Source organism: Drosophila takahashii, chromosome 2R, assembly GCF_030179915.1.
Source record: "Drosophila takahashii strain IR98-3 E-12201 chromosome 2R, DtakHiC1v2, whole genome shotgun sequence".
Lineage (NCBI taxonomy): Eukaryota > Metazoa > Arthropoda > Insecta > Diptera > Drosophilidae > Drosophila > Drosophila takahashii.
The window spans coordinates 34948092-34960140 of NC_091679.1; the positions used below are offsets into that span (position 1 = coordinate 34948092).

Consider the following 12049-nt stretch of genomic DNA (forward strand, 5'->3'; position numbering starts at 1 on the left):
ATAGATGGGGCATATCTTATCGCTCTGTTGTCTGCCTGTCGACACGTCGTTCCTGCCAAGAGATATCACAATTGCCAATGTTTTTACCTTCCCTTCGTTTTCCTCCTCTTTTTTGCGTGCCTTTCTGTAGTAAGTCACGGGATTTGAGACTCGGTCCATGGGCAGTCTTTAACATAAATCGAATGCTGAATGCTGCGCGAAAGCTGAGAACGCAGGGCGGGGTCATCCGGGGGATAAAACACGGGAAACCAATCAGCAGGAGGATACACAGGCCGGATAACCTTGGGACAGGATTGGCATTGGGATTGGGATCCTATGACCACTCAAATAGATCAGCAATCGCCGGTCGACCGTCCTCCTGTGTATCGCATATGTAAATCTTCGAGCGGTTTGGCACAGGAATTTAATTGAAGCTCTCGGCTTTGTTCCATCTCATTCGATGTTCGTACGCATATCAATAAAGGTTTATCGGAGTCCGGAGATACAGTTGTTGAGCAAGAACCAACATGGCTGATAAAGAGATAGAACAAACAATGGCAATTAACAGGGGATTTAAATGCTTCAGGAATAAATAAAATGATGGGTCTTAAAAGTAAGATTTATACAAGTACCTACCTAATACATTTTTAAAATATAATTTTAATATTTAAATTTTTTTTGTAAATAATAAATAATGCCAATGCGGAACATCACACATCCTATAAAATATGAGTCTTATATATATATAAATTATATTAAAATGGTAATGATATTTATAAATGCAATGTTTTTCTTTGTTTATAATTTAAATGAGCAAAAGAATCAAATGCCTTAAAACTACCCAAAACTGTTGATTTCTAGGGATGCTAGGCCATTTAATGCCCCTGCCATTTCGTTCGTATTTCACTAGTTTAACCCTTCCCCGGCCAAATCTAATTTGCATAGCTAAAGCAATTAGAAATACCATCCAGCTGAGCAAGCAAAAAGTTGCGATAAACTTTTTCACTCGCGGATGCAATCGACGAGTTTTCCCCGGATGCAGTTGGTTTGTTTTAAACGAATCCTCGGGACTTCTGTGCATATTTAAGCAGCTGCAAAGTAGACAACTTTCGTTTTAAAACTGTCAACGCAGTTTACGCCCACGATCCGGGGTTAAAAAAAGGAAAACGAGAAAAAAGAACGTAACAGAATCGTAATAAAATAAATTGTTTCAATGCACGGCAAAGTAATCCGCTTTTCGGTAGCCCCATTCCTTGCGGTTTAAGATTTATGCACTGCTAAGACCCCGATTTCCACTCTGTTTTCTTTATTTTGCTGATTTTTCTTTTCTCTTTTTTTATTTTTTCCCTGCCCGGATTTAGGGGAAGGAAAGTGAAAGGGGTAAGTTCGGGGGTAGCCCCATAAATTAGCCGAGCGGAATTCGGCTATCCTGCTGCTCCGTGGCACTTAAATACAGTTAATCCCCGCATTGCTGGCAAACAAAGTTTGGCAATTTGGCCATCTTATTTTCGTTTCCCTTTCTTCTGCATTTTTTGTGTGTTCTGCGAGATGTGAAGGAGGAAAATTTTCAATTAAAGTGTTGAAAAATTTAAAGTCTCTTCGGATTACAGGGTGCGCGCGTTAAACACATGACAAATTAGCTTTCTAATGAGCCGAGACATAAATCCCGACATGCCACGCCCCCTTAGCCCCACCTCCCTCGTAAGGAACCCCCATCCACCGTGTTGACACGTGTACTTTGGCTGGCTGCCCGACATTCGCACAACAGGAGAACCCGTCGAGGCATTAGGACTTCATTACAGGAACACGATGCCAAGTCCTTGGATGAGTGGGTGTGTTGGTGGGGTTGTAGGTGTGGGGGGTGGTTGGCATCCTTTATTGAAATTAACTGTTAATACAAAGACTGCGAAACGTTTGACACGACAGCAAACGGCATTGGTAAATTAATGGGGCAGGGGGACACAAGGAGCGTCCAATTAGTACTGCATTTCGAGCTGTTAAGAGCATTGAGCACACTGATTGGACTTACAGTTCCCCTTTGATTTAGGCTTTCACTGGGTAACTAGGGATTTCAGCCGCCAGTCGGCAGTTATATAACAAGCACCGCTACCAACCAACTTCAAAGTTAATTCCATTCAAGATACAATTCAAAGTATTATAGCTCGAAATATAATTTGTTAAAAAGTATTATTAAAAGTATATAATCCAAAGGATATATCACCCATTTTTAATAATTATTTTCCAACTTTAGAAAGAATTTTTAAAGTGTTTAATCATTTTATAATAATGATAGACCGCAGTAAAAGCAACGAGTACCGACGTTTTAATTGGCAAAGCTTTTGAGAAGGCTTAAATGCTTTTTAATAAATGCGGATGATTGCGATGATTAATAATGCCAATGGCTGATAATAATAGTAATAATTTTCTTGCTGTTCCTTTCACATAGTGAACGCCAAGGATATATAAAAAATTTTCCCATTCCTAATGAAGTTTTTAGTTTATCGATGATGGAATTGCTAAACCTGTATTTTTAATATTTTTGTCTAATGCAAATCCTGTGTTCCATCTGCTTATACTTCATATTTTCTATTCTAAATATCCATATTTCACAATTTAACGCCATTTATAAACATTCCAATGAACCTATTTCCTCTCATCCCGTAAAATCTCCCGCACCCACTGAAGCTTAACGTTTAGAGCCAGCAAATACATTCGAAGCCACTCATATTTATTTACGCTCAGCCGAAATCTCCGAAGCATCTGTTATAAATAATAAAGGAAGATGTCCGTATATGTACATTTAAATGCTCATAAATTTGGACGCGGCTTTGCGTCTGGGTTATTAAACTGTAGTAAAAGGGCAGCTCAGCCACTTGGCAGTGATTTCTCTCCTGCACTGCCTACTGCCTACTTTCCGGGGACTCGCCACTCGAAGTCTGAGTCGAAGCTCATGACTGGCAGTAAAAGGCCTGGCATTCAGACCATTATTAGCATAATAAAAATACAAGCACACATACATGATGGGCCTGTGAGCCAGGAGGGGATTGTGCTTGGGGATTGGGCATTTGGATGGCGATTGAGAAGGGGGCTAAATTGCTAGCTGGCCGGAGTCAAAAGGCAAACTGGCCTGCTCTGCCCCGGCCTGGACAATATAATTTTATGGTCACATTTTTATTGTGCCAAAGAGTCGTCTTAGGCAACATCATTCCCTTCATCGTCATCGTCATCTTCATGGCCATCACCATCATCGTCGTCAGTTGGCCGGGGCGTTGAAAGCCTTGCCGGCATAAAATTTAAATGTTATGGCCCCTGTGTTCCTCTCCGTACACGTGTATCCATAAATGCAATAACAAATTTTTCGAGGGGCGGAATGCAGATGGACTGCTCACCCCCTGAACTCCGACTCTTTGCATCCGGACCGCAAATTGCACATGCTCCACCTGGGTTACAGGTGCCGACCGGTGGCGATGGCGGTCGCCTGTCTGCGTATGTTTTAATTAAATATTCCATTTTCCTAAACCTGAAAACCAGAATTGCGCGCAGTTAGTTTCCGGTTACCCGTTTACCCACCTTTCACCCACTTCAGTGCATAAATTCCGGACAGTTCAGTGGTCAGCACATGTTTGCATTAGGGATTAGGGCGCCACTGGGGACTAATTCCACTTCCCCGGCCCCAAAGAGTCATTATTACGCGTCGAACATCCAACTTAAAGCTTTAAATTTCTCAAGTTCCAGTTAGTTTCAATTAGCCGTAAAATAACATTTTGTGCGGTCAGCGGAATATGTAAATGTAAATACAATTTAATGGTCGGCAAGCCAATAATGAGCCGCAGAACATTTCACAGCTGAATAAATAATGACCGCATTAATTGGCATTTATTTAATGTAATCCTTTAATTGCTCATACGCCATGTTGCCGAAAAATATTCAAAAAGCGAGCAAAAATAAATATAAAATCACAAATATGTCAGTGCATTTGAGCGTAAAGCTTGGTCTATGGTAAATTAATTTTGTAAATATTTTTGCATTCATAGTTGGCTTGCATTTGGCAGAAAATCTATTGAATTTCATTGTAATCTGTGGTAGCCGAAAATAAATTTGCCAGAGAAAACTCTGCAATTTAATTATACATTTTACATATTTTTTGGATAGCTGTCAGGTTTGCACAATTTAATAATAACAATTTACTTGCCCAAACACAATTAATGAAAAACAAATCCTATTACCTTACAAAATCATTAAAATTCAATAAAATCAAACATAAATTACGCAGAATTCCAATTTCATAAAACTGCTCCAACGAGGCCACATAATTCACCGTCCTGGGACGGCGGCAACCGCAACGGAATAGCAGTTAAATGCGTTTTAATGAAAAATGTCAAAAGGAAAAGCCGAAAAGAAAAGTTTTACAACCCGCCCCGCTGCCAGCGGAAGCGGAAGTAATGCCAATGGGCAAATGGGCACAAGCCCGGGCAGGAAAATGGTGTGCGCCGGGAAAAAATGAACAAGGCGCCGACACATAATAATAATGCCATCATCATCGAGGAGCCCGACGAGGAAAAGCGATGGAAATCGGAGGGGGGAATACCAATTGACAATCGACAATGCACTATGGGGAAAAATTCCGTTTTTTTGGCATAAACTCTAGTTTTAAAGATAGGGCCTTGAAAATTATAATATATACTCCTTATGCACAAATAGAATTTCGGTTTTTTCCATTTTTTGAAAAAACCTTACGGTTGTAAAAACACCACCCACAGCCACCCACCCACCACCTCCCCATTATGGTCAACCCCCTAAAAATTTGTAAGAATATTTTTTTTATTAATAAAAAACATTTTTATATAGATAACTTATGTAAGATATAATATTAATAAAATAAAATTTAATTATTCTCCATCGAAACTCTCTGAAACAAGCAAGAAAGTTAAAAAATTGGGTTTGCCATGCCTAGACACCAACTTCAATCATTCTTCTTCAGGTTCTGCTTCCAAATAAACACTATCCAAATCAAAGAAATTGATTTCACCATCTTCGTCTTCCTCCGTACTTTCAATATCGTTTGTAACATCGGAATTCATATGCAGCTAAACAGTGATTTATTGAAAAAGGGGCAAAAACGGGCAAAAAGCAATGATAACACCTGTTTCTTTATCATTTTGTTAATACATTTATATTACAACCTTGCGTCGATCGGCGTAGATTCTTAACTAAAGCTTAACAGAACACAATAACTTTTGTTAGTTTTCGGCTAAAAGAGACATACACAAGACATTAAACAACAGGACAATGCAAACAGTTACAACACAATTTGTTTTGAGAAGTATTTAAGCATACCTTGACGTAAATTTTCCATATTTTTGTTTATTTTTTCGCCCTCTGAACACTTTGCACGACGATGGGAAACTTTGGAGTAAAATTAGCGCGCTTTTTTCTTAGAGATGAGCACGTTAATCGATAGACTTTGATAGGCTACAACAAATTATCGGTGGCACGTAAAATTTTTTTTTAAATTGTTCTAATAAGTTTAACCGTTTTACTATTAAAATAAAATATTTGTTTTTTAAATTAGTAACTTTTATTTTTTGCGTTTATGCCAAAAAAACGGACTTTTTCCCCATAGTGCAATGGGGGAAATTGGTAAAGCCGGGAGCAACAAATGATGGAAGATGTTCCAAATGAACAACAAGCCGGAGTCGCATGCAAATAAGGAGCGGGAAAATAAATTAGATCCGGGCAGGAGACACAGGACAATGCCGCGGGCACGCGCCGGATTACCCATCGTCCTTTTTTCTCGAGGACTCTCCATAACAACACCCGCATTTCCTTTGTATTGGCACAACAATGATTCGTTGGATTCTCGGAGGGTCGCTCTAAGGTCAAATGTCAATAAGTTAAGTGGGCACCCAGAGCTGCGAAACTTTTGCGCAATAAATATGATTAAAACATATTTCCCGAGCCACATCGGGTGATAAATGCGCCAAACTTTTCTCTCGGCGATATCTCCAGCGGAATCCAGCTTAAAGCTCTCGGCGGGCGGCAGCAGATGCTGATATAAATCCAATTTAGTAGATCCCATAAAATGTAGGAGTAATGCCGCAGTCACACCCCTACTCCCAGCCAATCCCCCAACTATTTGCATGATAAAAATCTTTCATCAAGCGCCAGCAGAAACAATCTCAGTCCCAGCTCAGCTCAGACTTCAGACTCAACTTCTTCTGCATAATTCGACGATTGCCAGTGGGGCAGGGGCAAAGGGGGACCTACGCCCCTGGCCTTTTGTGTGGTAAACACCTAAAGTAGTAAACTGGGATTTAAGCATCCCACCCACACACACGCACACTCACCTACGTGTCCATAAAAATTTTACGTTCTCGGCATCGGCAAGGACAAAAAACTTTTGCCACTCAGCAGCAGAAAACAGGAGCGCCAGGATTGGGTGTTGGTTGAACGGAAACGGCGTCCTTATGCAGGATATTCCTTTTATTGCCGTGCGAGCGGCACGGGAAATTGGGTAGCCCGAATACATACATAAATTCAGCCTTATGTGCTCCTGCCAGGATGCCGGATTCAAGGACTCCGGACTCCGGACTGCGAGGACTGCCAGGACCTCAAACGCCCAATAGGGACATTATGTCGTGCGCCGGAATCTATAGAATATGTAAAACGCTTCTCGCAAAAAAGATTAAAAAATTTTGCAATTTTAATATCCGTCCAAGGAGGAAGAAGGATCTGAGCACAATTTCCAGACAAAGTCGCTGGGCAAACAAACAAAAATTTCAAAAGTTCTTTTTAAACAAAAGCTGGGGCAAAAGGATATAACATTTGGTGGGTGGTGGGCAGAAGCTATACATTGTTTGTTTATCTATGCATGCCCCGTAATTGTTTTGCCCGAAAGTTTTATAAGCCTCAGCTGCAATGCAAATATGAAAAAGGGGAAAAACTACTTTCGGCCAACTGTTTTAAATTAGACGGAAAAGTGGGCGGCCAAGAAAACGGGTTGAACTGATTCAAAGTTGCCACTCTCGAATTAAAGCAAAAGTCCCCTTAAGGTTTTCTTTGTACCTAAGTGACCCCCGAAAAATTTGTGTTTGAACTTCGCTTCCGTTCAATGAATCAACTTTTTCTGCCCCGAAAAACTTTTCCTTTTTAACTGCAGGATTTCCATTTCTTTCAAGGTTTTCTGACCATTATACGGGACAGACGACCGGTTGTCCTGCCTGCAAAGAGGCTTAGGGCCATGAATTCCATCGTCCACAATGCTTCTTATTAGGCAGCCCGCGTTCACCTTGGGAAACTTCCGCCCTGTCAGCCAAGAAGGTTGCCTAGCATCCAAAAATCCAGGAAGAGCTTGAGGTAGTAGAGTGTCACGACTAAAGGATACCTGATACTTAAAAAACATACAATTCAAGGAGCTACTGAGATTTCAGTCTTGCCATAAGTAAAGTAGTTAACTATAGTTCTTAAAGTTATTATTTAATTATAACTAAGCAAAATATATAAATTCCCAGATCGAGCATACCCTTCTTCATTATGATTACTGGGTATGGGAATGGGGAACCGCACAAAGGACTCCCCGGCCGTTTCCATGGACTGGAATTTAAGATAAATGATCGCATGCCAACAATGCACAAAGAGTCACAAAAAGTTTGGTCACGTTTGTGCTATTTGGCGGCCAAGGCATATGCTCGAAGTCCTCGGATTCTGGGATTCGGCAACCCGGGGATCCTGGGGGTGGCTGTCTAGCTTGCATCCACCTTGGCGCAATTTTAATATGTTTATGTGGCGGGGGTGGCCAGGGGTTTAAAATTCAAGACACACGCTGCAGCTTAAACGTTTTAGAAATCTATTTTTCAAAGAAACACATGACAGGCGGGAAGGCGGGGAAGGTAGAGCCGGATGGCATGTGTGCGTGCGAATTGCATTTAATTGAATCGTCTGAGCAGCAGGTGAAAGTATTTTTAAGTATTTTCGTGCAGCAGGAAAATTGTATGGGATTCCGGGGGATTGGTCCGAGGAGGAGGGACATCTCCCAGTTGATCCTACGCTGAGTGCTTGAAGGAATTCCTCTAAGCTAAGCATCAAAGAAATAATGAATCGATCAATAAAGCTTGATGAAGAACTATGGCTTTCAGTATCCCATTTTGCTATAACATTAAAGAACCTTAATTTAAAACCATTTAAAACCTTAATTTGAAGAACCAATCAGACATTTTTCTACTGAATTAATTTTATTTTATTTCTATTTTTACGTAAAGCTAACAAGAAATTTAAATGAATTGCAGCTATTTACACATTAAGAAATAAATATTTAAGTGAAGTTTGTAGAATTTTCAAATGGCTTTTTAAGCTAGATCAGAGAATTAAAAGCATAAGCTAAAATAGGGGCTGTTATAAAATTAGTGTTAAACCAAGCCCTCTGAAATAGCTGCCTCCTAATTTTAAGTCAAATTCTACTTCCTTCCTTGCTATAAGATCGCCTCCTACATTTAAGACATCCCACAGGGTGGAAAAAATAAATTTAGTTTAAATTTCAGTTTGGTGCAACCCCTTGGCGCTGCTTCCCATTTCCGAATTTGCCACTTGCCGCTGCCGTAAATCGGTGCCACATATGGCAACTTTACAAGTGGCTCGCGTCGCCGTCTGCGCGTACAATTCAAATAGAAATCAAAGTGGGCGTTCATGAGTTAAACACTCGAGGAGGCACGAGGCAGAAGGAGCAAAAGAACGAAAGGCAGGAGCCAGCGGAGTGACAAAGTCGCTGCAGCCAACTCAAACCCTACGAACCCAACTCGACTGAAGGCGGGCACTTGTGGTTTACGACCTGGCTGGCTGGCAGGAGAAGAAAGCGCGAAGGACGAAGGATCCTGGTGGCGGAAATAAAATCACATACGGATCCCAGGACGATAGGGGAATGGGAATGCCCTGAAATGGCTGCGCCATTTCTGCCTCCGATGCTGTTGGGTAAATTTATTATTCTCGTCTAGATGAGTTCATTATGCGAACAGCAGTTGCCAGTCGGGGGCGCTGCCTTTGAATGCCGAATGCGAAAACAATTTAATTTTATTGTTTTCCACATAAATTCGCTCCGAATTATGCATTGTGTAAAAAACATCATATGAAATCTGAGTGGCATCGCACACACATCGCATGCGATGGCAGAGATTGTTGGCCATATAATTGAGTCACGTTTGCTCAGGGATTAGGTTTGTTGTCTGCTCCGCTCGGGTCCCAAAAATATTCAGATTTATGCCGCGAATGCAAACTTATTGGGAATTGGCGTCGTGTGATTTATGGAAGCGACAAGCGCACATGCATAGTAAAGTTTTCATAGCGAATGGATTCGATTGGAAAGCGGAAAAGCCACGTTCGCAACGCAGTTGCAGGAGAATATCTGATGGATTTACTGGGATTCAAGACGGTACTTATTGTTTTAGGGAATTTCTATTCATTCTTTCCTCACAGAACGGTGTGAAATTTTATATAAATAAATCTTCTTTTAGAAGAAAAATTTTTGGTAAGGACTCTTAAAGAAAATTCCTTAATCCAAGCAGGAAAAATAATAAATACAAATTTGAATACAACCCCTGAATCATAAATTAGAATTCAACTTTAATAATATCTCATTTACCACATTTCAACTAAAGCTCCCATTAGGACCACAAATAAACCCATTTCTGGGATGATATAACAGCAGAAGGAGTCGTATGCATGGCTACGTGATTATAATGCCAATAACCCCCGACAGCCCCAGATCCACAAGGAATGTGGGACACACGGGGCGGCTGTTTCCGGGGGAAAGGGGCGGCTGGGATATGGAAAGCGATGGAGAAGGGAGCAGAAGCAGCTAGAAAAATCAAAATTCGTGTTGGCATGCAAGTTCAATGGCTGATGGCACTCCACATCCTCCGAGGGGCAAACAAAGCGAACGAAATTAAATTTATCTGTATCAGTTCCAGCGCCCCAAGGATCAGACGAGGAGGGGATTCCTCGAACAGCTGCAGCAGCAGGAGCTGCTGAACACATGTTCGGACAAATTCATCTGGCATGTCACAATGCGCAACGGTATGCAGAAACATCCCAGAGGGTGAAACTTCATACATTGTTATACGGATAAGCCCAGACTTGACTTTGGCATCCTAGTTTTTGGGCCCCGGCTGCAGATTGCACGTGACAGGACTCGACGAAAAGTGAAACTTGGCAAATATTTTGTTGAAACATCATCCCCACAAAAGCCCACTTGCTCCACATTTCCCCCTCTGCGGAGCGACAAGTGTCATTAATCAAATGCCGCCCAATAATTTCCAACCCTTTCTGCGGCAGTTTTGAAATATGAACTTTTCGCTTGTGATGAATGCCGGCAGTCATTAATAAATTAGGGGTTAAAATGCCATAACAACGGGATGCGAAAGGCTGCCAAAACAGCCGCTGAAAAGTTGTTTATTTAATTGAAAGCGAAACGAGGGGGCTAACGGATTCGTTAAACTCAATTAAATTGGGAGCAAGTTGAAGCGGAGGGGCGGAAAATCAGTTAAACTTTGATTTAACGATCCAAACACTCGCTGTCATGCCCATATCACATTAAACGTAAATTAAAATAAATTAAATTGGTCGGTTGACTTAAAAGAAACTAATATGATATCCGGTAAAGAAAATGAAAGTTTTTACTTTGCTGTCATTCAGATTGATTCTGCTGCGATTATATTTCCCATAAAACACACATTTTCCAGTTAGACAGTTAAATAAAATAAAATCCCGAGTTGCAACGCCATGGAAACATGGAAAATAGCCGATTGTCGGGCGCCGGGTCTCCTTAAATTAAATTTGGAGGATGAGAGTGATTTGCTGACCAGCGGTAAAGATCCCAGCGGCTTGGAGGAAGCCACTGACGTGGACGCCGCCTACGATGAGCTGGAGGACCTGAAGCAACGTCTGATCCAACTGCGATCCCAGATCTTGAACCTAAAACCAGATAGCTGTGAGGATCAGAAAGTCCCTGAGAACTTTTCCCCCCAGAGGCAGCAGCTTTTGGAGCTGCGTCGTCAGAAGTGCCAACTAATTTGCAGACTAAAGGAGGTCAAAAGTCACCTGAAGGATACGCACAAGGAGCTAGAGGAGCTCGAGGGCTGGCGCTGTCTGCTTCAATCCCGCATTAAGAAGATGAATTTCCAACTTTCTCAGTTCGCGGAGTTTAGGCCACGTGTCATTGGCCACTTTGGTCTGTGCATCGAGCGTTGGGAGCACCAGAAGACTCACAAAATGGACTGCGCCACCTTCCGGCGGGAAATGGAGAGCCATGTCAACCACGCGGACAACACGCGGAAGAGCTTGGTGTCCATGAAGTGCCACCAAAGGAACAGGAAGCAGATCCGCGTGGAGCTGGCCATGCTGCGCATCCTTCTCCACAATCTCTTCGAGGCGATGGTCAGCGATTTTCAGTTCTTCTGCCGACAGCTGAGCATCAAGTGAGTGATAATCCCTAAATCTGTAAATATAAAACTATATCCCAGATTCCATTTCAGCTTCACCCGTGAGCCCGTCGACATTACCTCCCCCAACGTTCCGCGAACGCCGACCAACTCAGTTTCTTCTTTCGAAGCGGAAACACGCGAATAAATTGCTTTTCCCTTCAACCAATTATTGCCTTAATTTACATTTTATTTTCGCGGGCCCTCTGTTTGTAATGGCCCGGGAAATGTCGCCCAATTAGGGTTATTGAGGTCCAACGGCCCCTTTGTGGCCAATAATAATTACAGAATTTCAACTCGCGGCCATCATTAAAGCCAGGCTATCATGGACTTTCCGGTTGCCTAATCCGACATTCGACGTCAGCCCGAATGTGCTCGCTTTCCCACCAGGATAAGATGGCTAAATACGAAACGGCATCAGATAAAAACAAAAGCAGATTTGTCTTTCCCCATCCGCTGAGGAAAACGAGAAAATCCGCACCACACACACTGAAAGCTAAGCTGACTGCCTCGGGCTGAGGGCCAGCAGCCAAGGCTGAAATCCTTATCCTGCTCCAGCTTCAGCTTCGTTTCCAGCCAAAGCTGCGCTTCCTATTCCAGCT

The 12049-nt window shown here is 42.0% G+C and overlaps 1 protein-coding gene across 1 annotated transcript; it reads left to right on the plus strand.

Moving 5' to 3' along the window:
* Window positions 1-10659: 10659 nt before the first annotated feature.
* LOC108060359 (uncharacterized) lies at window positions 10660-11616 on the plus strand. The gene is made up of 2 exons (XM_017146023.3): window positions 10660-11444; window positions 11502-11616. The coding sequence occupies exons 1-2, from the start codon at window positions 10750-10752 to the stop codon at window positions 11593-11595; spliced, it is 789 nt and encodes a 262-aa protein (XP_017001512.3). The 5' UTR covers window positions 10660-10749; the 3' UTR covers window positions 11596-11616.
* The last annotated feature ends 433 nt before the right edge of the window (window positions 11617-12049 follow it).

Bases quoted from the DNA above. Each gene is read 5' to 3' on its own strand.
- LOC108060359 (XM_017146023.3), top strand. From the start codon at position 10,750: ATGGAAACATGGAAAATAGCCGATTGTCGGGCGCCGGGTCTCCTTAAA. The intron at 11,445-11,501 runs GTGAGTGATAAT...ATTCCATTTCAG, and splicing joins TGCCGACAGCTGAGCATCAA to CTTCACCCGTGAGCCCGTCG.